Source organism: Mesoplodon mirus (genome assembly GCF_964341445.2).
Source record: "Mesoplodon mirus genome assembly, chromosome: 1".
Taxonomy (NCBI): domain Eukaryota; kingdom Metazoa; phylum Chordata; class Mammalia; order Artiodactyla; family Ziphiidae; genus Mesoplodon; species Mesoplodon mirus.
Genome location: NC_138976.1, coordinates 19,871,174 through 19,897,637, shown reverse-complemented (window position 1 = coordinate 19,897,637; position 26,464 = coordinate 19,871,174). Strand labels below are relative to the sequence as shown.

The window sequence follows — 26,464 nt, the reverse complement described above, 5'->3', positions numbered from 1 at the left end:
CAGATGAAGGTTCTTATTGGTGGTGATGCTGTGAGCTGGGGGTGTGATCCCCAGGGTCCCAGACTTGAGCCAGAGCTGTCCCAGGTCTGTTGGCAGCTCTGGAATCCTGCTGAGAGCTCTCCCTGCCTCTGTCTTCCTTGCCCGCCGAGGTGACGATTTGTGGGTGGATTCCCAGGTGACTATCAGAAGGCAGGGGGAGAACATGCTCAGCTTCCTGAGAAAAGGGTGTTGGATCTGAAGGGGTCTTTCCCTGTTGGCACACTCAGAGAGCACGCATCTTCTAGAAAAGGATACAGCCTGTTGTCAAGTGCAGTAGGAAGGATGCAAGTCAAGCCTGTGCAGGAACTTCCTGACTTTGGAGAAGGTAAACCCTGTAAAGAGGACTCCAAGATCCTTCTGCAGACTCTTCCTAGAGGTTATTATGGATTCCCACTGTTGGTACTGAACCAGCGTGTGATGGCACATTAGAGTTTACCAGAGGCTGGATTACAAACATCTCACCTCTTCCTCAGCCCAGGGGAAGCTGGGCAGGTGAGTTGTCAGGTGGGTGGGACAGGACTGACGATCTTGCAGGCCGGGGGGGGGCTGAGTCTTCAAGACGTAGCAGGACTTCTGATCCTAGAGGCTGCATGCATCCCTGCCCCTCCATCCCACCTTCTGGAGCAGACCGTCGGGTAGACACTGGCTGCAGGCAGGGGTTAGATGAGAGGGCTCTCAGAGGCCCACTCGGCCTCTGGCATCCTGCTGCAGATGTGGTTATGAGGACCATTCCTTTTTCCCTCGTCTAATCCTCTCAATTGCCGTAGCCAAGAGAGAAGGTGGAGTCTCGCCCTGGATCCTGGTTCTGTCTCCTCCTGGGCCTTGTTCTGTTCAAAGTACGAGGCATTCAGTTCCCCAGGGGGGCCCGACCTGGCAAAGTGGAGAAACCACGTGGCTGGGGCCCGGCAGGATGCCGAGCCCATTCCTTGGGCCTCGGGCCAGCCTGCTGCAGCCAGGAGCTCAGGCCTGCACGGGAAGGTCCTGCTGCCGGCTGGGACCACGCACAGGCGGGCACTGCCAGACAGAGAGAAGCAGGCCGGGTGGACGTGGCGGTGCATGTTCATCTCGGTGGCCGCCTCTCTGCGCTGCAGAGGAGCAAGCGTCAGGGCCGGGGGCGAGTGTTGGAGCCGGGGTGTGTTGCTCAGGGGTGGAAGGTTGCAGCAGGCCAGCAGCTTGACGGGGCCTTGGGCAGGTTCTGGGCCTCCAGAAGGAGGTGCTGATGTCAGGAACACCTAGGGTCTTTCCAGCCTAGACCATCTATGATTATTCCAATCACAAATCTGTTCCAGCTCTTTTAAAGCCCTTTTTTCCAACTGTTGTGTTCTTAATTACCCTGGATTCCTAGAGGTCATCTGCTTGGCTTCTCCGAAGGAAGGGAGACAAGGTGGAGACGGGTATGAGGCCACCGAGCACATAAAAGCAGAACCAGTCCTGAGCCTCAGTAATGCCGTTCCCTCTTGTGCATTAGCCCAGGGCTCTCGTGAGCCCTTGAGAGACCACCAGCTTGCTCTAGTCTGTTCTGTGTATTCATGGTCCATTCGTAGCTAAGAGATCGGGCTCTGGAGTCAGGCTGCCTGGGTTCAGATCCCAGTTCTGCTATTCCATAGCTGTGTGACTTCAGACAAGTTCCCTAACGTCTCTGGACCTCAGTTTGCTCATCTCTAAGATGGGACCAATAATAAGCCCTCTCTCAGTGGGCTGTTAGAGTTTGCTGTTTCTGTCATTGTTGTCACCCCCCACCCCCACCCCGTCATCACCCACTGGCTATACTCAGGCTGCATTTTGTCCACATAAGTGCCTCTCCTGGGAGTTTTGACCATTCTGATGGTCTCTCCGTTGCTTATGCATCAGAGATGTGCCCTCACCTTGCTGCTGCTTCCATGTGCTGCCAGGGACTTGCCCGGGATCCAGCATCTCAGCTCATTGTCTCAGTACCCCGATTGTGCAGCAAAGAAAGCCGAGGCTTGGAGAGGCCTGTGGATGGTAGAGCCAGGATTGTCACTGGGTTGCACTGGTTCTAAAGCCTTACAGGGGAAGCTGGGCCGGCAACTGAGTCTGAGAGGAGTCCTTGAGCCAACCTGGAGTGGCCCTGACTGCAGACCTGTGGGTTTGAACCTGCGTGGTGGCTGCTGGGTATGATTATATTGGGTATCGCAGCCAGGATTGGTGCCTGGGGGATGCTGTCAGGGTCTCTCTCTTCCTGGTGGCAGCGGGGCCGGGGGACGGGCATTCCTGTACCTCAAGGAGCAGGCTCCTTCCTCCCAGGCCTTGTCCAGGGATTGGGCCAAGCTGAAGGATTCTTAGAGATCACACCCGCCCCCAGCCGGAGCAGGACAGAGGGTCAAGTGAGGGTCTGCCCGCAGTCACACAGTCAACCTGGAGGCGAGCCCGGGCGAGTCTCCAGACACTGAACTTGGAGAGCAGAGCATGGACTCCCCAAATTCTGCTCCTTGTAGGCCACGTGGAGTCAGCCAGGTGCCCGGCTAGACAGCATCCCCCTTGTCCCCTGAGGGATCGTCCTCTCTTGCCAAGCCCCCAAAGGCAGAAGCAGTAGCTCAATGCCTTCAGAAGCCTTCCCTGCCCACTGCTCACCCAGCTGATGTCTCCTGCCACAGGAGGTGAGAGGGCTCTCTACCTTACAGTATGCCTGAGAGGGGCTGGATTGGAATTTGCCAGGGGGACTCCAAGGATGTGGGAAGAGGCATCTTAGATATGGTCAGATGTAGCCCCACAAAAACTTGATCTGAAGGTGCATGCACATGCACACGCACGCGCGCACACACACACACACACCCCTACCTTTGCCACTCTCTAAAACCAGTCAGGCACACACTGGAGCAGCTTCTGCATGCCAGGATTTGCCCATGCTCAGCTCTGCCACAGACTTGCTTTTTGTCCTTGGTCAAGTGACATTTCTCTCTGTGAGCCTCAATTTCCCCATCTGTTAAATGGGACCAATAAATAACCTTTCCCTCAAGGGTGAATGTCAAAGGCAAGTAAAGTTTTGCATACAAAGTCACTGGCTTGGCCCAAATCTCTTTAATGTGTCCTCGTTTCCTCCTTTGGGTGTCTGAATGAAGCCATGCCTCCTATAGGGTCCATATCAATGCCTGCCCTTCCAGTCCATGAGGGCTTCCTGGCAAAGGTGGGATTTGAGGGGAATAGTATTATGGCCAGGGCAAGACAAAGGCCTAGATGCACACACAGTTCAAGGTCTCTTTGCTCAGCCAATGTAGACTTTGTAATTGGTTTGGGTTTTGTTTTTAGCTTTGGTCTTTTTAGTTTAATCTACTTACTGGATTCCCCCGGTAGCGTTAGAAACCAGATACAAATTATGCTCCATGAAGAATCTTTACTGTTTGAACAGCTCAGGCATCCACTTGGTCAGAAAAACATGTGCTTTGTTTTTCATTAAATTTCCTTGGAAAAACAGTGATTTGAATTCAAGGAGGGGAGAACAGGTTTCCCTGAATTCCAAGCTCGAGGACTTTCTTTTCCTTTTGAAGTAGAATGGAGTTGTTCCCCCTCCTCGGCCACCAGAAGCTTCCCCACAGCTGATGTTTTTCCAGCTGCCTGTCTCCCCAGAGAGCGTGGAGTGGGGTCACGGAGGGGGTGAGAGGGCCAGATCTGCCTGGGCCAGGCCTCCGGGCCTCCCTCGGCTGCCGAAACTCACCTGTGGCCGCGGTGCTGATACTCCCTATCTGTGTGACTCTGTATGACCTTGACACTTACCCTTTCAGAGCCTCATCTTCTTTATCTGTAAAATGAGGATTGTGATTCCACAGGGTAGCTTTTGAAGAGCATGTCACAAAAATGGCAGAAGGTCTGAGCTGGGAAATGCTGCAGAGGGCTTTCCTGCTTTGACCAATGGGGAAACTGAGGCCCACAGGGGAAGGAGTGACTCTTAAAACTCTCAGCAAGTCAGTGAGTGGTCCAGGAGTAGACCCTTCTTCCTGACCCCAGACTCCATCAGGACGGGGTCTCAGCATGGGCCCTGGCATTTCCATGCCGGAGAGCTGGGTACTATTTTCTTTTCTGAGACTCTGAGGCCATGAGAAGAGGGCTCCCTGGCCATGGGCTCCTCCACAGTAGCCGGTCCTTGGGATGTTCTTTACGGGGAAAGTTTGTTGAGGGCCCGAGGTGACTCGGGACTCCACAGCCTGCCCAGATCCTGGAACCAGGGAGTGAGGTGAGACTGCATGGATGTGTCCTGTGTCCCCTGGAGGTCTGGATCAAAGCCACCCGCTGCTATAAACACTCATCTGCAGATGTTTGCTCTCTCTCATGCCCTCAGGGGTTTCCTGGAGACTTTGGGGAAAGAGGCCCTCCGGGACTGGATGGAAACCCCGTAAGTATTTCACGTCTTTGGGTATAGGAAAGAGATTTGGAGCAAACACACAACAGGTTTTAGGAACCTAAACTTTTAGGTCAGCCAGCCAGGCCACCCATGAGCTGGGTGCTCCTGGACAAACTGCATGATTTCTCTGAACCCCAGGGTCCTGTCTGCTATGGATGCCCTGTGTACCCCTTGCCACCAGGAGAGCCTTCCAGCCCACTGAGCCCCGGGTCCCAAAGCCCTGGGCTATGTCCCATCCTCAAGGACTCAGGAAGGTTCATGGGTCACTTGCCACTGGGGAAGCCAGAGCTGCTGCCGTCTTACAAAGCACCAGACATGTTTATGGGATGGGGCCTGGGGAAGCAGATGGTTTGCAGGCCCTGTATGGAGGGAAGAGCTGAGTTCTAAAGACATCTCCAGCATAGGCATGTTTATAGCGTTTGTAAATAATCGAGGCCCATGAAGGAACCAGGTCAGCCTGCCCTGGGGAGCTGAGCCCGCCTCTCCCTTCCCGTCCCAGGCTCCAGCTCCTGCAGGGGGAAGATTGTTCTCTGCGTGGGGGTGCAGACCATGTCCAGAGCTCTTTGGAACACCTGCCACGTCCCCCCAATTCTCCTGGGGTTTCCAGCCTGCACAGCTGTGCCCAGCTGTGCCAGTGGCGGAGATGGCTGCTAGATCCATAAGCAGCACCTGATTATGTGCTCATGTCAATTCCACAAATGCTCTCTGAGCCTCACCCAGCTGGGGCTGACCTCTGGGCTCCCTGCGGGGCTGAAGCCCTGGCCTCAGAGCCAGATGGACCTGGGTTTGAATCCTGCTGCACCGCTTGCCAGGCATGGAAGCTTGGACAAAACAGTTCACCCATCTGGATGTCGGTTTCCTTATGTGTAAATCAGGGAGATCGGATGCCGGCCTCAGAGGACTGTTGGAGAATGAAATGAGAGAGGGCAGGGAGGTGTTGGGCCTATGAAAAGCGTTCACTGGATGGAGGGGTTGTAAATATTAGGTAATAATGGGGCACATCTCCTGCCCTGGAGAAGCTCATGGCCATCTCCCTAGTCCATTGCACGAGGTGAAGTTGAGATGGGTGGGATCAAAGAGGTCCCAGGTGCTAAGGAGGAGGGAGAGAGAAGCAGAGAAGACACCTGGAGAAGATGGCGTTGGAATTGGGATGAGGAAAGAGGTGGGAGGACACTCCAGGTGGAGGAAGGAGCACTGGCAAAGGCACCGAGGTGAGAAAGCAGAGTCTTTCCTTCAGTGTATCAGTTACTGGATTAACCACTGTAACATGTGACTTCATCCTGGACGTGCCCTTGGGGAGGGGCAGGGTTGTCTTTGTACTCATGGCCCAGAGGAGCAGAAAGAGGACCTGATGAGTGGTCCCGGCTCTGCCACACAGTTGAGTGACCTTGAGCAGGTCCCTTCCCTTTCCTGAGCCTCGGGGTCCTTCACTTTAAAGCCAAGGCTGCTTCTCCTCCTCCTCTTCTCCGTGGCTGTAATACTGACCTCCCGTCTGGGATTGCACAGATGAAGGAAGACAAACCCCCTGGAGGATGTTGGTTATTTCTAATCACCATTTCTAGAGACACCTTTGCATTTTGAACTTGCTCCAGACCCCTCTACCTGTCTTTACTGGTGCAAGCAATTGAAGGTCCATTTTTAGAGATTTGAGAAACAGAAACTTGCACACTGCCACACACGGCCACATCTCCTGACTCCCAGGCAAGAGCTCTCCAGCCTCTCAGAGGCCCTGGGAGGTGGGAACCGGAGAGCCTCCTTCTGGTGGGGGGTTGGGGTGGGGGGGGGTCTCTGAGGGCCCCCAGCACCTCCAGGCTGAGAGAAAGAGGGAGGCTAGCCTGGTGGCTCTCAGCTTGGTGCCCTCACCACTGTGTTATTTCCTTGAACTTGACCTTGGGAAATTGCTTAACGTTTGGAGCCTCAGTTTTGCCGTCTGTAAAATGAGAGCGAAATGAGATCTGGGTCCGGCATCCTGCACATCTTTATTGCCGTGATCAGGATTCTGCCCATTCTCACACCTACAATTGGAAGGTACTGGATTTGGAAATCCAACCTCCCCATTTTACAGATGTGGAAAGCTGATGGCAGAGCGGGGGAGGGTCTCGTTCAAACTCCAGGCCAGGCTCAGGAGAGTCAGGAAAAAGGAATGGTCAGCTCCAAAGGATTCCACCAGGTGCCCATGTGGAGGATGGTGTGGAGGGCGTGGCCTGGAGAGACACAGAGCAAGTAACCACCTTCGTCTCTCTTTCTTTGCAGGGAGAACTGGGCTTACCAGGGCCCCTAGGAGTCCCTGGCCTCATTGTAAGTACACAGATGCCTGGGGACAGGGAGGGCCAGGATGCCGGGTGTGGGGAACAAGCCACAAGTCCCCTCAGAGGAGCTGGGGGAGCAGGACAGACAAATCTAGGAAGGGGGCTGAGGGAAAAAAGCCCTGCTGTGTGGCTTCAGATGGATCACCTACCTTCTCCCAGACCCTTTCTTCATTAGTTAAGTGAGGATGGGTGCTTGGAGCATGGGACTGCCATGTACTTTCACACCTGCTGCCTGTCCATCGCTCTGCAGCAAGGTCTAGGCAGGTGGTCGTGTGCCCATTTGACAGGTGAGGTGCTTCAGGTCCAGACAAAGGAAGTGACTGGCAGAGGAGCTGAGGCTCTGGGCCATGCTGGACAGTCTTCTCCATCCTTTTCAGAACACTGACTTTGGAGCCAGACCACCTGAGTTCAAGTCACAGTTCTGCTACATCCTGGCTGTGTGACCTGGACCAATTCACTTACCCTCTCTGAGCCTTAGGTCCTCATCTGTAAAATGGGTATGGTGGTAGAATCCTCTTGGGGTGCCTGTGAGGATTAAATGAGGCATTGCTTGTACTGTCTTCGGCACAAGGTCTAGCACTCAGTACATATTCATTTATTATAATATTGTTATTTTAAAATATTCTTTATTGTTACTGTCTCCTGGTGTGCCCGGGACCGAGAGAGGCCTGTACGCGGGGAGGTCAGAGGCAATCTGACCTCTAACTCCATCCAGGTTGGGGTAGCCTTGTGGAGTGGTGCTATTAGCCAAAACCATGGCTCCACGCTGGGCCTTCAGAGGCTTAGTCTTGACCTTGGGCCTGGCCCCAAGAGCCAGTGACAGGCCCGAGCCTGGGAAATGAGTCTAGGAGCTTCCCTGAGAGTCATGCCCCCTCTCCTCTGTCCTTGGGGTCATACCTCACGGGGAGTGAGTCTGAGGGGCTTACACAAGTAGACCGTTCCCTAGTTTCACAAATGGGCTGCCAGCTTTGGCTACTCCAGCAACTGTGCCAAGAGATTCTATCGAGAAGGAGGCTGGAGAAGGCCCTGGAGAGTTGGGGGGCCCCATTGTTCAGGGGAGACCAGTCCTGGGAAGAGGGCCCAGAGGCTCCCATGGGCAATGTGCTCCTGCTCAGGTGGGTGGGAGCAGAACCAAGGCAGGGTCGGGGTGGAGGTCAGATCAACCTGTGTCTGAATCCTGGCCTCGCCTCCTCTGGGCTCTGTGGTCTTCAGTTACGGCCTCACTTCCCTGAGCCTCAGGGATCCACTCTGTAAGATGGGATCTTCGCTCCCGCTCTTGTTAGGACCACAGACACACCCGGTCCAGTCCAGTCAAGTGATTAAGAAGGTAGTCCCTACACCCAGATCACCTGGGTTCAAATCCTAGCTCTATCACTCATTTAATTGCAACTCTGAGCACATTTTTTACCCCTCCCCCCACCCCCATGCCTCAATTTCTTCATCTTTAAAATGGGAATAATATTAGTACCTAACTTGGGAGAATGTTGTGAGGATTTAAGGAAACTAGTACATATATAGTGCCTAGTACATAGTAAGCACTCAAGAAGCACTAGTTATAATAATAATAATGATAAATTTAATAATACTCATAATATGAATGATTTTACTATTACTTGTTAATAATAAAGTACTGTTAATGTGTAGTGATTCAGTAGTAATAGTAGTGGTAGTGTTTTACACACACACATAAGATATTTTATGCCTGGTAGCAGCCATCTGGAGTGCTGCATTGAGAAAGATTTCAAAGTCACATTGGAAATTAGTGGGAGAGGGTGTTGCAAATGGGTGATGTCTGCCTTGGCTTGGGGTGAGGAAGTGTCAACACATGAGTCATACATTTGTCATCCCTGATGTCCTTTGCTGAGCACCTTCTTTGGCACAAGGCACTGACCTGAATGCTTTGGAAAAAGAAATATCTGTGATGAGTGTTAGAGAACCTGACATTATGAGGATCTCAGAAGTCTACTGGTCCAACCTTCGCTAAGCTCAGCAGGACTCCCTTCTGGAGCATTTTGGTCATACGGTCGTTAAACTCCAACTTGAACACCCTGGTGTTGGAAGCTCCCTCCTGTGAAAGCCCATCCGCGTTCACAGAGCTCTCATTGTGCAGGGTTTTCCTGTGTTTTGAGCCCAGCTCATCTCCCTGCCCCTGAGAGAGGCTGTTCAAGATGTAAAGATGGTTGTTGTCTGTTCTTCCCAAGGCTCCTTCTTCAGGCTATATGATCCCCGTCCCTAAAGCATTTCTGAAGGGATGTTTACGTATCTTGGCTGTCATCCTTGGCACATGTGCCTATTTGTCATTGTTGGCGCCCACTATGTTGGATCCTGAGAGGGGCAAGAATACTGCTTGGCCAAATGCACGCAGATCCTGGAGACTATGCCGTCATAGCCCTTGGCCTTCCTGACTCTTTACAAAGCCCTTTCCCACCGTTGCTCCCCTTTGCTCTCCACAGTTAGGGCTGCTAGATAAAATATAAGATGCCCAGTGAAATTTGAATTTCAAATACAATATTTAGAACACATTTATACTAAAATATCATTCATTTGTTTGATTGTTTATCTGACATTTAGATTTTAACTGGGCATCCTGTTATTTTGTTGTTTTGTTTTTTTTTTTTGCGGTACATGGGCCTCTCACTGTTGTGGCCTCTCACGTTGCGGAGCACAGGCTCCGGACGCGCAGGCTCAGCAGCCATGGCTCACGGGCCCAGCCGCTCTGCGGCATGTGGGATCTTCCCAGACCGGGATATGAACCCATGTCCCCTGCATCGGCAGGCGGACTCTCAACCACTGCGCCACCAGGGACGCCCAGGCATCCTGTATTTTTATTCACTCAATCTGGCAACCCTGTGCTCAGTACCTCTTAGGAGAATCCCATTGGGCAGATGGGCAGACTGAGTCCCTAGGTCAAGGTCACACCCAAGGCAGGAGAAGATGGAGGCATGATCAGAGGCCATGCCCCCCAACTCCTAGTTCAGGGCACTTCTCTTCCTGCCCCCCTTCTGAGGGGCCTGAGCTAGGGGTGAGCCCTGGGTGTCGCTGCATTTCTCAGGCCCTGCACCCCCTCCTGATCCCCTTTCCAAAGAGCTGCTGTCCACCCCCACACCCCCAGCCCGCCCTTGCCTTATGTCTTTCTCTGGCCACTTTCAGTCTCGCTTCCTGTTTTTAAATCCCCTTTGGTGCCAAGGTGACATTCCTTTTCCCTTGTGCCTGGGGGTGCCACAGGGCTAGACCTGCACCCACCAAATCACCACCACTCTCCTCCAAGCCAGTGCCCTCTCCCACCCAAGGCACTCCCTCCTGACCTGGATTTTTGGGGACAGCAGCTTCTGTGCTTGGGGAAAAAAATTGTTTCCCCAAAGAGTTGGAGAGGAAAGGAATTTTCTAACCAGGAGCTAAAGGGAAGAGGGATCGTGAGTCACATACGGTTTTCCAGAGGATGTGGGTTTTTAGCTGAGCAAATGGGAATTCCACATACAAATAATCATTTTAGTGGGGCTTCAGATTTATACAATGCCTTCTGTCTAGTCAGCTGAAGCAATTTGCATGCAGACTGAAGTCGAAACTTCCCCTGTCCCCTGGGTCCTTGCAGGCGGGAGGAAGGGTGAGGAGGACAGATGAACATGTATGGAGCTTCTGTCTCTGCTCTGTGTGTGCTTGACACGCATTAGGCTGGGAGCCTCGAGACGCTTGAGGCGGGCGGCAGCAGCCTGGTCACCCTGATGAGGAGGCTGAGTGGAGCCTGAGGTCACCAGCTAGGGACTTGCAACCCAGGCCTGTGTAACCCCAGTCTCATCAGCCGCTGGTGGCCCTCTGCAGAGACAGCCTGGAAACAGCCCCCTTTGAGTAACTGAAACCCTTTGGCTGGGCTTCAAGCAAAGTGTGCCTGTTTCCAGAATCTGCTCAACAAAGAAAATTTCTGTCTTTTTTATTCTGAGTGACACAAAGGGAATTTTGGCTTCTCCATTTAATGAGACCCAAAGAATATGTGATCTGGCCAAATGCCAGCATGTGGGATATAGTGGACAAGTCTACCATACGCTGTTACTAAATGACCATCTGGCTTTATTTCTTTGTCTAGAAATCAAGGTCAGGAACCCCACTAACTGGCATTGACCAAACCCTTGTGTGCTGGGTCCTGTGCTGGGTATTTAATTATCATAGCAGGCCTCTGAGTGGGAAGTGGGATTACAATTGTACAGTCAAGGAAACCGAGGCTCAGAGAGGCTGAAGCACCTGCCCGAGGTCACCCAGCTGTCAAGCTGGAGCTCAGCCTGTGTTTACAGCTCGTGAACTTCACCGCTGCATCTAGTTCCACGAATGGAGAGAGTATGTGAGAGTGTGGACTGGGCAGTGCCAGTGGCTGTTCTCTGTGAGAGATGGTGCTTATTAAGACCACACAGGAGCCGGGACTGGCCACAGCTCCCAGGTCCTGTCCCCAGGGGGCTGACCCCCATCAGAGTTTCTGCAAAGAGGCCTTGTTGCCTTAAAAGGCAGTTCCAGGCAACACTGTGGCCAGATTTTAACCTAGAGGGTTTGTAAATGAGAGTAGTGTGCAGGCTTCTTTTTCACCCACTGATTTAGCCACTTTTCGTGAGGGCTTCCTCTGGGGCATGGGACAGGCAGTGGCCACATAGGCACCCGCATCAATGGTCCTGGGTATGGAACAGGCCATGAGTGAAAGCCACGTCAGGCTCAGACGTGATGGCAGGGGCCCGACCTGGCCTGTGGGGTCAGGGAGGTGATGCTGGTGGTGAGGGCGGAGGTCAATGTGAGCTCAGGGCGGAGCACTCAGTATAGGAAGCAGTGGCCAAGGATGGCCCGGCTGCAGAGGAACAGCAGGGCAGGAAGGTAAGGCATGGGCGAGGGAGGAAGGGAGCTCTGCCAGCACCCACGAGGGTGGGTGATGGGAGCCCCCTAGGTTTTCTTTCAGGGGTCCTGGGCAAACGCCAGCCTGGATGCTTTCCGGCACACGGGACGCCGGAGTGGGACTCTTGCCTGTTTTTGAATCTCAAGCCTGTCCTCACACCCTGTCACTTATGAGTGAGCGCAATGAGGAGAGGCATCCTTGGGTCCTTTATTAGAGTAAACAGAGTCAATCCCAGGCTTGTGAGCATGGTCTGTGGGCCAAGACGGACAGACAGACCTGTTCTGGCCCTGCCTATGTCCCCTGCTTGTTGCATAGTCTTGGGTTAGTTGCTTCACCTCGCTCTGAGCCTCGGTTTTCTCATCTGTGAAATGGAATGGCACTGATGATGGTGCTGACCTCATGGGGTTACTGTGAGCAGTTGGTGAGCGTCTGAACAGAGCTGATGAGACTGGGAAGTGTCTGGTGTGGTGCCTGGCACACAGTAGGAGCTCCTTCGGTGGTCACAGATGTGGATGGTTGGTTGTGTTCTTGGTGGGAGTCAACGAGATGAAGGGCAGAGTGTGTGGAGGAGGGTCTGGGAGTTTAGGCAAACATGGAAACAGGTTCCCGATTACAGGCATGACTCACTGTTCTTTCTCGTGGGACGTGACATTGTGTGTCACTTGGCCAAGCCACCCGCGACGGTATCGAGCACGGAGCAGACTGGTATGTGCAGGCTGAACTGGGGGGAATGTGGCCTGAGGTTTTCTCTGTTCTCCCCCAAATGCTTTTATAGTCCAGCGTGGGGATCCTGCCCACAGGAAGAAGACCTGCCCTGAGCAAGCGGCCACCTTCTCCCTGTGTGCCCTGCAGCCAGAGCCCCTTTTCCACGGGTTCTTGGGTGGGATGCCACGCTGGCCCTCGCCTCCACCACACACAGACCCCCTTGGAGAGGCTCGCAGGGGTGGCACGCACACGCCGGGCTGTGTGGTACCTACATGGGCATCAGTCGGGCCTGTACTGAATTCACCCTCCACACAACAAGCCGCCGTCAGGTCTGGAGCGGGGAAGAGGGAGCCTGTGTTCCTGGAGCTGCTGGCTGGTCCTCTCTGCTCGAGGCCCCGGCCCCCACTGGAGCCAACTGTGCTAGCAGGGCCTAGTCTGTTTATTTGTGCACCACGGGGAACGCTGGGTGGCCACCCCTTGCTCCCTTCCTCCAGGAAGAGAGAGGGAGGGGGGAGCCGCAGCCAAAGCCTCCTGCTGAAATGCTCTTCTCTGAGGGGCCGGCTTTCCTTCTGTCCAGGCTCTCCCTGGCCAGCGATCCTGGCTTCTCCTCTCCAAAGATTACTTCAGAATTGCTTAGAAGCTCTGGGGACAGACTGCCTGGTGTGAATGCCAGCTCTGCCCAGCTCTGTGATTTGCTCAAGCCCTTGCCTCTCAGAGCCTCAGTTTCCTCATCTGTAAAATGGGGAGAGTAGCAGACGGACCATGAAGGGCTGTCGTGAGGAGTAACGGCGTTGAGGCATGTGAAGTGCGTAACACAGTGCTTACCAGCCAGTGTCGTTTGTATTGCTATCATCACCTGTTAAACTGAGAGCCCGCTTTCTTAATAGGATTACTTGATGGGAACTGAAAGCAGAGTTCCTTGGCAAAGGCTCAGCTAGGTTTGGTTTGACCCCATCAGGTGGGTCCAGGGGGGCGGGGGGTGAGAATCTGCATTTGCCTCAGCCAGGCCTTGCTGTTGCCATCTGTGCGCTCCACGTCTCTCCCTCTGTCTCTCTCCTGGGGACATTCCACTGCACAGGCTCCTCGGCCCGTCCATACGCAGGAGTCAGCAGGAACGTGACGTTTCATTCTCTGCCAGCCTCCCTCTGAGCTGTCTCCAGGCAGCTCCCACAGGAACCCATTCTTGAACCTGGCCACCTGGAGCAGCCTTGGTTCCTCAATGCTTCAGAGCATTTGTCAGGGCGCCTCTGTGGAGCCTGATTCAGGGATGTGGGAAACTGAGGCCCAGAGAGGTGAAGCACATTGACTGGGCTCACACAGCAGCCAGACACTCAGATCGGTCACAGAGGATGGACAAGGGAGAGAAGAGGTTATTTCAGGGGCTCCCTTTCTCTGGGGGGGCGCTTACTGTGATGGCTGTGGCTGAGGGCACTGGTGATGGGGGAGGGCAGGAAGTGAGAACGAGACTTCAGGGAAAGAGGGTGGGCTTGTTTAGAGAAAATCCATTCACCCCTTCCCTTTAGACCAGGGTTTCTCACCTCAACGCTCCTGACATTAGAGCCAGCTAATGCTTTGCTGTGGGGCCTCCACCCACGAGATGCCAGTGGCACCTCTTCAGTTGTAACCACCAAAAATGCTTCCAGGCAGTGCCAAGTACCTTATACATGTAAGTCAGTTACTTCTCCAAACAACTCTAGGAAACGCAGAGTATTAGTCCCTGTTTTAGATGAGGGAACTGAGGCACGGAGAGGTTAACCCCCGAAATCGCACAGTGAGTGAGCAGCAGAGGAGAGGTGGGACAAGGGGTCTGGCCTTGACCTACACTCACTGCCTCCCGGCCTTTCCCCAGCCCTCAGTGAAGGCCCCCCATGAAGGGAACGTGACTCTCCAGGGTCTAGGACCTCCTCTGCTCTCGCCTTGGACAGTCTGATCTGATCTGACGCTGGGTCTCCAGCCTGTGGTCCAGGACCTACCCGCTGTTCTTAGTGTCCTACAGGGTCCACCTGCACCTCGGGTGTCTGTGATTGACAGCCCCACCCCTTCCTTGCTGCTGTCCCAAGGAGGTGGCCCAGCTTCTGGAAGCAGAAAGTTCCTGCCCCTCACTAAGCTAGAGGAGTCGAAGCCTCTGTGTGTGCTTATTTAACCCTCATAACAGCTTTCAGGGCGAGGGATCATTGTCCCCATTTTATAGATCAGGAGATCGAGGTCCACAGAAGCCCAGTGAAATGCCCTGAGTCCCTTAACTAGTATGGGATGTAAAGAATCTAATAGGAGGTGGAAAGGAGTGGTAAACGGGACAGCAATCAAGAAATGAACTTGGGAGAGGTCCTCTGTGAAATTGACTCCGGTACTTCAGTGGAGATGAACGTGCCTAATTACAAGGTCAACCCAGGGGGATTGTGTCCTCGAAATCCTTCCCAGGTCCAGCCTCCTGTGAGCCAGCTCTCATGGCGCCCTCTTCTCTTTCTCTTCCCAGGGCGACATGGGAGCATTGGGTCCAATTGGCTACCCAGGACCCAAGGGCATGAAGGTAAACGAGAGCTGTCCCTTAATTCGAGTCTCATCACAGCTGGGTACCCCTTGACTCATTTCAGCCCGGAAGGAAGGCTACCCTGATACGGTGTTGGGGGGCACTCAGAGGGGGGCTGGGGTGGAACGTGGCAGATCAGGGGCTCAGTGCTTCTCAGTCCTGAGAGCCGGTCATCGGCCGCATGTCATTTATGCCAGACATCTTCATTGGACAGCAGTCCTCCAGCTGTGCATGAGTCAGACTTGGTTCTGGACTTCAGGGCACTGAAAGTCCAGTGGGGGCCATTACCAGGAGCACAGAAACTCTATATAATGGCGAGCCAGTGAGTTCAGGACATCCCTGAGTAGGATGGGCGTGCAGGAGAAAGGTGGGCTAAAATTGCCCGGACCACGTTCCAGGGATGATTCCATTTGGCCAACAAGCGTGTGACGCGGCTCATGAAGCCCATCTCTCCCCATCGGCACCCTTCTCCCCTGGATGTGTCCAGAGCACTGTGATTCACAAGTCAACTGCCCCTTCTCATGGTCCTGCAATCCACACCACTGCCCTTTGGGCTGGGGCCTCCAGCACGGGGTCTTGCAGCAAGCCAGTGGGTTTACGCCAGGGCTCTTGACTTGTGGGGTTTTGAACGTCCCTCACAGCTGAACCCTGGCCTCTGTCTTGCAGGGACTGATGGGAAACGTGGGGGAACCCGGACTGAAAGGTGATAAGGTGATCTGAATACTCCCTTATTGCACTGTGTTTTGTCTGCATGCGAACCCCCTCAGCCTCGACGCTGCTGCTGATTTCTTGCCAGGTCCACTCCCCTGCACTCTTACTGCCTTCCCTCTGGCCCCGCTAAATCTGCGCTCCCCAGCTTCTTCCTTGTTAACTCTGGGTGGGACCCAGGAAGATGGTTCTGGAGGCACGCAGACCTTGGCAGACAGAGTGTGGGGGGCTCTTGAGACCCGGGTCGGGGGTAGGGTAAGGCAGGTCTCCGAATTTGGGGAGCAAAGCTGAGGCCAAAGCCACAGAACACGAGGTGGGCGGGGAGGAGCGGTGCTGAGATGATGGGCCCCAGGGCAGGGCTGACGGGGGATCCAGAGACCCCTCCCAGGCATAGGAGGAAACAGATGCGCATCAGCCACCCAGATGAGAACAGGGAGCCCCATCCCAGAGTCTGAAAATGCAACGGAAAAGCCAGGACGGGCCCCTGAGCTCCCACCTGCTTTCCTGCCAGCTGCCACGTGCCCTCCGCAGCCCTGCTGCTGAACTGACCCCGGGCCAAACCAGAGGTGGAGGTGGGTAGGTGGGACCCCAGGGCCCAGCATGGGGCAGCACCTGGCCTGGGTCCTGCAGCATCTGAGCCAAGAGACATGGAGGGCAGGGAGTGGTGCCCCTGTGCTCTGCCCTGTGGCCATCTCCCTGCCCTCCCCTCTGGCTCAGGGAGTGTGGGAGAGCTTCTGGCAACATCCCAGGTTCCATACCTGAGCCAATAAGAGCTGCTCAGCTGCTACCGGGGCCAGGCTGCCTCTGCACCTGTCTTCAGATGACTCTTCTCCTAAATCCGAGGAACAGGTACAGGTACAGGAACAGGTACCGGCGCTGAGCCCGCTCTGAGTGCTTTGCGGGGCTTAGCCCGGGCATCCTCCACCCCTCTGTGAGATAGGAAGCTTGCCGAGCACAGACAGCTGGTAAGTAGTGTCAGGATTTGAACCCAGGCACTGCCGACAGAGACCTCCACCACGAAGCAAGACTGAGGTCGGAAGGGCAGAGCCAGTGAGGCCCTTAGAGGTCACCTCCTCCGGTGCCTACATTTCACAGCCGGGGAAGCAGACCCAAAGAGGAGAAGAGATGTATCGAAGGAAACTCAGTGATCTATTGGAGCCAGCCCAGACCCTGGACTCAGAAAGTTAGAGCTGCTGGGCAGAAGTGGGCACCCCAGATTGTCTCACCCACTCCCACCCCTAGGTACCTGGCCGTGCCGAGCTCAGCCCAGTCTTCTCATCTGTTTCCCCCTTTCCCATCTCCTCCCATCACACCCAAGCCTCCAGCTGCAGCTCCCTCTGCCTGGCCGACTCAGCTCTGCCCCCTGGCTCTGCCCTGCTGCCTTTGCTAAGCCCCCTCTTCCACGGCACGGCCCTCCCTCTGGAGATGCAGGGGCTTTCTGTTGGAGGTGGGGCTTCCCCACAGCTACCTGTTTACCCTGGGGTGTGAGTCATCAGCCCTCTGGAAATGTTGAAGTCATGGAGGAGGGGAAGGAAGTGGGGGAAATCGGAGTGTAGGCAGGGAGCTTTTTATAGGCCCTTTGCAGAGCTGGCCTCCAGCTCACTGTTTCTTCAGGAACATGGCAATCAATGTGTTACATAGAACTCGGCTGGCTTGCTGACTGGTGGTGCCTGGGACATTGAGAGAGGTGAAAGCACTGGAAAAAAAAAGAAAAGAGGAGAAAATTATTTTCCTGTTCGTAGATCTCAGGAAAATCAAATAAGTCTTAAGCGTTGAAAAAAAAGAAAAATAAGAAAAGCAAAAGAAATCTCTTTTCTGCCCCTTTGGCTGGGGCAGGGTCTTAATATTTCGGGGGGCAGGGTTCTGATCAGCCCCTCTTCACTCCCACCCTACCCCCTGGCCCTCCCCTGGGGTGATGGAGCCACCCCTTCATGTTCCATGGTCCTCCTGCCCAGAATCCCAGATTGTCCATGACCCAGCCTGGCCTCAGTCCCACTTACAACAACCTGGCTCCCTCTCCCACCATGGCAGCACATTCTGGAAACCAGGCTCCTGCGCCAGGCCCAGCTTTCTCCAAATCCATTGTCCTGATTTCTTAGGTGCCTTTGAAACTTTTTTTTTAAAACCATCTTACTCCTCCTTTGGACATTAAAAAAAAAATGTTCCTTGGTTCCTAAAATTCTGGGATATTGTACAAGATTTTCCAAACTGGAAAAACCAAAGTAAGTTAAACTTGTTTTTTATTTAAAAAAAATTCTGGCTTTTGTTCTACCAAGGAAGTTCTGCTGGATCATGGCCTTAGCTGCACAACATGAGTTCTCTAAGATTCTCCATTCTTCCTGGGTTTTTCTCCCCATTCCTCCAACTGCTCCCAGGGCTGTGAATGTTTTCTGAGTCCTGGGGCCAATGTACCAACATGGAAAGCTGGAAATGATGAGGGCTGTGTGAGACAGTTCCAGCTCCAAGGAGAAACATCTCCCAATCTGGTTCTGCGACAGCTCATTTACCAGGATGTGGCTGAATACAGGGAGGGACTAGAAGAGGCCTCCGACAGCCAGAATCAGTGTCACCAAGCCCATGCAGTGTGTCATCTTAGAAAAGAAACACCCAGACCTAACTCGAGACCAGTTTACTCGCTGTTTACACAGTCTTAACTAACCAGGTGCTCCGGTTTCTCATGCTATAGCTGATTAAAAGCAGCTAATTAACAGTAGACCGAAGCAGATTGCTGGCATAGAAACTCCCACAGAAGGACGAAATGACAGCTCACAGCCTGGTGGTGAAAAATATCAAACAACAGATGCAAGCACTCAGAACCCTCAGTGGTGCAGGGCCACTGTCCAGGCTGCACGCTCCTCTGTGTGACATCAGTTGATGATGAGGAGGCTGAAAGATCAAGGCACAGCTCCTTTGACCCTCAAGTGTCTGTTCTCCTGACAAGGCCATGTGACATTGGGCAGTTTAGTTTCTGTTAGTGGAATGTTCAGCCACGTGAGCAACCCCAGGCAGACCTGCACATAAGCTGGCTTTGTCCCCGCAGGGCCTACCTTCCCTACCCGGGGCAGGGCAGGACTGGGAGCTGTCCTTTTCTGTAACAAGGCTGCTGCTGGGCAGATCGACTTTGGAAACAGCCTCAGCAGAGCTGTACCCTCCCAGTGGGTCTGGATGTCGGGGAGAATTCCAGAACCCACCGTGGTCTCCATCGTAACCTTCTTTGCTGGTGTGTATTTAGGGTGAACAAGGGGTTCCGGGTGTGTCAGGAGATACCGGATTCCAAGGAGACAAGGTAATTTCAGCAGGTTTGCCCCCTGCCCCCTGCCCTGCCCTTCTCTGGCTCTGGCTTCCTTCCCAGGGCCCGTCAAGGGCCAGGACCCGCCTGTAGGATGGCTTCCTTTCACACAGTCCTGTCTTCTCCATCGTCCGTCTACCCTCTCATTGTCTCTTCCCTGGACTTCACAATGGCCTCCTGACTTATTCCCAGGCCCCAGCCTCTTCCCTCCCAGTCTGTCTTCCTCACCGCCACAAAACTGTTCTGAGGGCCCAGCTCTGCTCTGTGCTCACAGCCCATCCATGGCTCCCTACTGCCCCCAGAGTGGTGTCCTGGCTCCTTGCCCCGGCACTCGGACCCCCCAGTGCACAGGACGCTCTGACACTTTCCTGCCCCTCACCCTTCTAGCCCTGTGCTCCAGCCCCACTGACCTGCCCGCTGCACCTCAAGTTTGCACACACTGCTGCCTAGCCGGGCACACCCTCCGTCCCGCCCGTGCACGGCCCAGCCCTGCCGCAGAACCCCGCGTGGATGCCATTTTCTCTACCTACTCAGGAAGTGACCATTCCCTTCTCTGCCATTCTCATTCCCTGCCCATCACCTGCGGTAGCACATTTCTCCCCTGGTTGGTGGGGATTTGTGCTCAGCCCCCTGCCAGACAGCAGGTTCCCAAGGATAGGGCCCCCAGCTGGCCTGGAGGAGCTCAGCTTAGGGTACTGCATGGAGTGGTGAACATTTAAGACACGTCTGAGTGAGTAGCTGGCCTGACTGACTGAGGAACCCAGGCAGCCTGCCGAGGCCGGCTCCTCTTTGCCTGTGTCCAGCACCATGTGGCCACATCTGGACCTCACCCAGCCAGTCAACGAGACCCAGATGTTGGCCAGCTCTCCCTCTTCCTCTCCCCTCCCTCCTGGCTGGCCTGTCCTGACCCAGCCTCAGTGTCTCTGGGTTGCGAGCCACGCAGGCCTGGCTGCCTCTCCAGCTGGGCCCCAGGCTCCAGACTTCCCCGGGCATCAAGGGCGCTTCAGTGCTTGCTTGGAGGCCCAGGGTCCCGGGTTCCAGGATGACCTGGTGAGGACAGGAGCTGCTGTTTCACCTTTGCATCCCCGGGTCCCAGCCTATAGGGCTGCCAAGCTGGAACTTGCAAGCAGGGAAAAGGACTGGGGAGCTCATCCTCCCCCCTAAAAGTGGATGTTCTCCAAGCCTCAGGCCGGCAAGAATGACCAAGCGCCGTTCATCTGGCCATTTCCGGTCCTTACTAACCACAGTTTGCTCTGCATCTTTTTCAGGGGAGCCAGGGATTACCAGGGTTCCCAGGCGCACGGGGGAAGCCAGGGCCTGTGGTAAGTACCTTCTGCTCTGAGGTCTCCAACCTCACACTCTCCAAATGGTCATGGAATGTGGCCAGAGATGCTTTCATATCCAGGATCTCCTTTCCTCTCGCAGCAGCTCTGGGAGGTGAATAGAACAGACCAGAAATGGAGATTCACCCATTTTATAGATGAGGACACTGAGGCCCAGAGGGGCAGGAGTACACCCAGCGTCATAGATAGGCATCAGTCACTGGCAGACCTCTGGTGAGAATCAGGGCTCCCAATGTCTCGTAAATCATAGTAACATTATTAATAATAGCAGTGGGTGTCGTTTATTTATTGAATGTTACTGTGCATCAGATCCTTCCTGTGCTATACCTCTCTGAAGTCTGCCAACAACCCCAGGAGTTAGAGACTGATTGCTCCCATTTTACAGATGGGGAAAGTGAGGTTCCAAGGTGAAGTGACTTGCCCTGGATCCTGTGGCGAGCAAGTGTAGGAGATGGGGTTTGAAGCGTAGCTCCTTGCAGTTACCTAGGCAGATTTCACTCCTATTCTCCTGAGTTTTCCAACCACCCCCAGCCAGGGGGCTAATACAGGAGATCCAGGGAAGGTAGACCCTCACTTAACCCTGCCTCCTCCACAATCTCTTCTCTTCCATAGGGCAAAGTTGGAGACAAAGGATCCGTTGGGTTTCCTGGGCCCCCTGGACCCGAGGTATGCAATACCCTATTTCTCTGTGTCTGGCTGCTACTGGGACTGGGTGTTGTGCTTGGGAAACCAAGGCTCAGAGACAGGGAGAGACTTGCCTGAGGTCACACAGCAGATGAGATATGGGGCTGAGCATAGAAATTCCTTTTCTGCTTCTGTGCCTCCGGCCTTCCCTAGAGGCTCTCAAAGGCCGTGGCCCAGAAGCTGGCCTCAGACAGCCTCCCCAGCTTCGTAGCCGCCTTTACAGTTTCCAGAAACAAACATCAGGAAAACCCTCTGAGCTCTACTACCTCGACCCTTCACGGGAGCTCCCCACATTCTCTACCCTGAGGATGGAGGCATCCAACCCCTCCGAGCCCTGGAACTTTTCTAACTGCCCTCAGCCACTCTGGAGAAGTGCAGGGCTCACGGCTCACAGGGATGGGGAGCAGGGGACAAGTGTAAAATTCTGGTGTTTGATGGAGAAGGAGAAATAGTGAAGGATGGATAAAGCGATTAACATAACAACTCTAGCTGAGTCAGTAGAACCTGAGAGATTCTGATACATGTGATAACGAGCACAGGTATGTTAAACGTTCATCGGGCTTCCCTGGTGGTGAAGTGGTTGAGAGTCCGCCTGCCGATGCAGGGGACACAGGTTCGTGCCCCGGTCCGGGAAGATCCCACATGCCACGGAGCGGCTGGGCCCGTGCGCCACGGCCGCTGAGCCTGCGCGTCTGGAGCCTGTGCTCCACAACGGGAGAGGCCACAACAGTAAGGGGCCCACGTACCGCAAAAAAAGAAAAAAAAAAAAAGTTCATCAGCTGGCATTTATGAACAAAGGAGCGAGGCAGCTAGTCGAGCCCCTTTTGCTCTCCCCCCGCTCCCCACCCCAAACCCCAGTATGGGGACCAGCTCTGGAGAGCAGGGTGGACGGTGCTAGGGCTACTGTCTGTCTCAGGGGGTCTAGGTCAGCCCTAGCCGCACCCCACCTCTACACACCTCCCCGGCCTGGGGCCTTGCACATTCGTAAGGTCTCCGAGACAGAAGTCTAGTTCTGCCGGGTTCTCCAGATCCTTCCAGAGATCACTCCTGGTATCGCCCGGATGGATGAGAGAGTGTTTCCTGAAAGCTACAAGTTCTGCTTTCCATTCTGTTGACTTTGGCCATGACACAGTCCTATCTTTAGACGAATGGACTTGGCCTCTCTTCCATGGACCTGGTTCCTTCCCCTGGTCACTGTGGAAAAGGACTTCTCTGAGAGTCCGGGTTTCCCGGCAGTCTGGCCAGTGCGGGTGGAAAGCCTGCTGCTGCACATGTATTAGGCACCTCCTCATGCCAGGAGGCTGCGTCGTCTCTTCGGGATGAGAACTGGTCGAATTGTCGCCACACCCGGTGAGGGAGATACTGCTACCACTGTTTACAGATGAGGGAACTGAGTCACAGAGCGGGGGAGTGACCTCCTCAGGGTCACTCTGCTACTTGTAGCAAAGAAGGTCTTTATTTGCTCTTTGGCTCCCTCCTGGGGCCCTGGACAGACGGGGGTGGGGTCTTCCTCCCCCATCTTTGTGTTCTGTTTGGATTGGCAGACTCAGTATCCAGAAGATGGCTCAGCGCAGCTGAAGACAGAAGCTGACGAGCATGTCAGCGCTTTCACGGCTCTTTGCCTCTTTTCAGCCACCGACCGTGGGTGCAGCTCCAGCTCCCTAGCCCCTGTGTGAATTAGCTCTTGCACTCATCAGTGGGTCCGAGCTGTGTGAGGGCTAGAATTTGATCAGGATCCTGACCTTCAAGTTCTCCCTGGAGACAGGCCCACCCCAGGCAGACTTGTTTTGTTTTCCCAGGACACAGGACCCAAAACCCTTTGGAATGCAGATTTTTATGGAGTGCTTACCAGGTGCCAAATACTGAACTAAGCGCTGCACTCACCTTACTCTCTTTAAGCCTCGGAACAGCCCTGTTAGATGATTTTATGGTCGCCATTTTAGAGGTGAGGAAGGTGAGGCCCAGAGAGGCTTAGAAACCTGTCCAGGGTCACACAGTGAGTCGGAGCAGAATGGGACTTTGAGTCTTTCAATTTGAAGACAAAGACATGGGGCTTTAGCTCCATGTGTGTTAGCTCCAAATTCAGGACCATTCTTGCCTTTGCTAATGAAAAGAGTGAGAGAATGCTTGAGCTGGAACTTAATGGCAGTTACCAAAAGCTCAAAAGAGGAAGGGGAAAAAGCCACTTACAAAGGCGAAGTGGGGGAGCAGTCTGATCTCAGGGATTCATATAAGAAGGCTTTGGTTTCTGGCTGTCAGAAAACTGAGGGAGTAGTGGGTCTGCCCTGAAAGCAAATGGGGTTCTAGGCTGAATTAACAGAGGTATTACACCTAGAACAAGGAAGGGGATGTTCTTATACTGGCCTGTGCTGGTCAGTTCACACCCAGAGAAGCATGGGTGTCCTAGTGATCACCAACATTGGAAGCTGGGCAGTTGGAGAAAGCCAGACTGAGGGGCCCTGGGCCCCTGACTAGAAGGGACAGAGAAGGGCAGGCCTTTTCTGTTGGGGAAGGGAGGAGATTCTGCTCCGCGTCAGGAAGAAGCTTCCATTGTACAGTCATCCATCTAGTACATCTCAGTGGGAATTTCAGCTTCCGACATGAGCTGAGATTTACTAGATCAGTCCTTTTTTTTTTTTTTTTTTCCGTGGTACGCGGGCCTCTCACTGTTGTGGCCACTTCCGTTGCGGAGCACAGGCTCCGGACGCGCAGGCTCAGCGGCCATGGCTCACGGGCCCAGCCGCTCCGCGGTATGTGGGATCTTCCCGGACCGGGGCACGAACCCGTGTCCCCTGCATCGGCAGGCGGACTCTCAACCACTGCGCCACCAGGGAAGCCCTAGATCAGTCCTTTTTGAGCCTTTCAAAGTCACAACAAACCCAGAACATAGAGGATCCCTGCAGTAAAGGATGGCACTTCTCAGAGTAGAGGATGGCTGGCTCTGAGGCCCTGGCTGCCCCAGGCTTAGGACTCGGGAAAGTCTGGATTAGACGAACTTGTATGTGCTTGTTCCTGTGCTGAGACCTTCCTGCCTTGTCTTCCTTAATTTTCTCAGCACCTCTCTGAAGTGTAGGGGCTGATTCTTTGTTTTAGAACTGTGATAACTGACTGCCCAGCATCACATCCCCTGCAGGATGAGATGGAAAACCAGGTCGGTCCCCCTCTAAGACCTGTGGTCTTAGCATTTCCCTTCATAGTCCCTCTGGGTGACTTCTGCCCTCTGCTTCCGTTCAGGGATTTCCTGGAGACATTGGCCCCCCTGGGGACAACGGCCCAGAAGGCATGAAGGTGAGTCCCTGCCCAGGGGAGCTTCAGTTGATGAAAATGACAACCCTGTGGAAACCATGGGCCTGCTTCCAAGCCAGCAGGAGTCTTGCCAGCCTGTGATGGAGATGGAGGTGCTGCCTCTGAGACCCCTTTTTGTTCCCTTCTCACCAGGGTAAGCCTGGAGCTCGAGGCCTGCCGGGACCCCGTGGGCAGCTGGGGCCAGAGGTGAGACCGTCTGGCCCTGCCCCCTGCCCATCCCTCCCAGCTCCCAGCCTGCTCTCTCCTGGGTCCTGGAGGCCTTAGATGAGGGCCAGGGCCCCTCAGTCAGGAGACACAGGGCCCAGGGCCACCTCAGGCTTGCCCTCCAGCTCACCCTTTACAGCCCTGCCCCGTGACCTTTCCAGGGTCCTTCTCTGCCCCAACCTGACTGGCGGGTCACTCCCACCACGCAACCCCATTGCCCTGGGGTTTTCTCTCTCAGAGCCACCGCCACTGCTTTGGCTCACAGCAGCACAGTTTATTGGGGTATTGATATGGGAGGGAAGGAATCGTCAGCTCACGTGAGCTCCTGAATCTCAGGGGAATAAAGACACTACGTCGGGTCCCATGGTTAGTGGCAGGCAGCATTAGGATTCCAACCCAGGTCTGCTGAACCCAAAGCCCATGGCATAGACCCTATAACTTCTGGGCTCCTGGGGGCTGCCTCCGGCCTCCCTAGAGAATGACAAGACTTGTGCAGCCATTAAGTGGCAGGGTGAAGATGTGCTTATTGACCCATTCATGATGAAGGGGATTGACAAGTCCTCTGGGCTTGCTGGAGCATCAGATGTAGGGCTGTTGGATGCCTCATGGGCTGGTCCCAGGTTTTCCTGTGCACGAGACCCTCCACTGCACACCTTGGCCTCAGGCCTCAGGTCCCCCATGACACACAGCCCTGGGTGAGGGTGCAGGAGGCCCAGACTCACCACGACCACAGGCAGGCATCTGGCTGACATGGGTCCCTTCTCAGGCTGGTTCCGGGTCTGGTATACCAGACGGGCCAGTCTGGAGGCTGCCTGAGCCTGTGGGAGGGCCTGAGGCATCTCCACGAGCGGAAAGCAGGAAGGAGGGTGGGAGGGAAAGACGGCACCAGCCCCGTGCTTCCGTCTACACTCACGTTCCCACGTTACCACTCATATGCCTGCCGCTTGCTCATGTCTTCATTGACTCATCTGTCCACTCATACATTCATTCGGTCCTCCGCCTCTTCCCTCTCTTGTGCCCGCCTCCCAGCCTTCATGCACCACACACCCACTAGACCCCGGGCACACTCATCCTGAGTGATGTCGGGGGCATGGCTTCAAAAAAGAATGAGACATCATGGCTCTCCTCCGGGAACTCAACTTAGGCTACTCACCAGAGTTTAGGATGATCCTCTCTGCCCTGCACCCTTTTATAGGTGGGGAAACTGAGGCACAGTGAGGGTAAGTTCTTTCACTGAATAAATGGCAGAGCTCAGAATAGAGCCCATATCTTTGAGCTGCCGTCTGGGCTGTACTCCCACAGCATATGATAGGGTTTGCCTCTCCTGCGCAGAGGAGGAGCCTGTTAGCCTGCTAGCCACGTTCACACAGAAGCCCCACCAGCCTGCTAGCCACGTTCACACAGAAGCCCCCATGTGGCCTGGCCTCTAGGCCTGTGCCCTGGGTGGGGCTAGGCAGGGGGCCCAGGTGCACCACTTCTAGGTCCAGGAGAGCTCTCCTGTGCCCACCCCTTCCCCTCCTAACAGGTCAAGTGCTCCAAGGCAACCCCTGGGTTAACTTTCTCCTTTTTGTTCCTCTCTCGTGTCTCCCGACTCTAGGGAGATGAGGGACCCATGGGGCCACCGGGGGCCCCTGGCTTGGAGGTGAGTGTTGCTGGCTCGGGGGAGGTGGGATTTGTCAGTGCTGAGCCAGCTGTGTGCAGGTGGGCAACATCTGGGTGGTGCTCTGGAGAGAAGCTGTCAGTCAGGGCCTTGGGCCCCCCCAGGGATGGAGCTAGGACAGACCCCAGAGGAGAGAGACAAGGGGCAGGAAACTGTTCTTGCGCACCTACTGTGTGCTGGTGCTTTGCGCATCCATTTCCGTTCATTTGATTCCCCTGTGAGAGAGACAGTGCCTTTCTTAGTTTCATTCAAGGCTCTCAAGGCTCAAAGAGCGAAGGGCTTAGCCCAGTATCTCATAGCCAGGAAGCAAGGATGCCCTGCCTGGAAACTGACTCTGCATTCTCTCCACTGCTGCAAGTGGCCTTCCAGAAAGAAGGTGTATGTCCCGCCCCACCTTCAGTCGCGATTGCATAAATTGGCAGTTTGTGGATTTTTTTGGTCTCAGGACCTCTTTACGTTC

The 26,464-nt window shown here is 54.5% G+C and overlaps 1 protein-coding gene across 6 annotated transcripts in view; it reads left to right on the top strand.

Annotated features, from left to right (window-relative positions):
* Window positions 1-26,464, top strand: part of COL27A1 (collagen type XXVII alpha 1 chain) — a 145,558-nt gene that overhangs the window by 55,777 nt on the left and 63,317 nt on the right. For all 6 annotated transcript variants that reach the window (XR_014294221.1, XR_014294222.1, XM_082622906.1 and 3 more), the window contains 10 exons: window positions 4,334-4,387; window positions 6,650-6,694; window positions 14,757-14,810; window positions 15,477-15,521; window positions 18,751-18,804; window positions 20,076-20,129; window positions 20,763-20,816; window positions 24,069-24,122; window positions 24,273-24,326; window positions 25,942-25,986. Coding sequence is in view for 4 of the 6 variants with exons in the window: in XM_082622906.1 (XP_082479032.1) it covers window positions 4,334-4,387; window positions 6,650-6,694; window positions 14,757-14,810; window positions 15,477-15,521; window positions 18,751-18,804; window positions 20,076-20,129; window positions 20,763-20,816; window positions 24,069-24,122; window positions 24,273-24,326; window positions 25,942-25,986 (513 nt within the window). In the remaining 2 variants the exon portion in view is untranslated. The remainder of the gene's footprint in view (window positions 1-4,333; window positions 4,388-6,649; window positions 6,695-14,756; window positions 14,811-15,476; window positions 15,522-18,750; window positions 18,805-20,075; window positions 20,130-20,762; window positions 20,817-24,068; window positions 24,123-24,272; window positions 24,327-25,941; window positions 25,987-26,464) is intronic.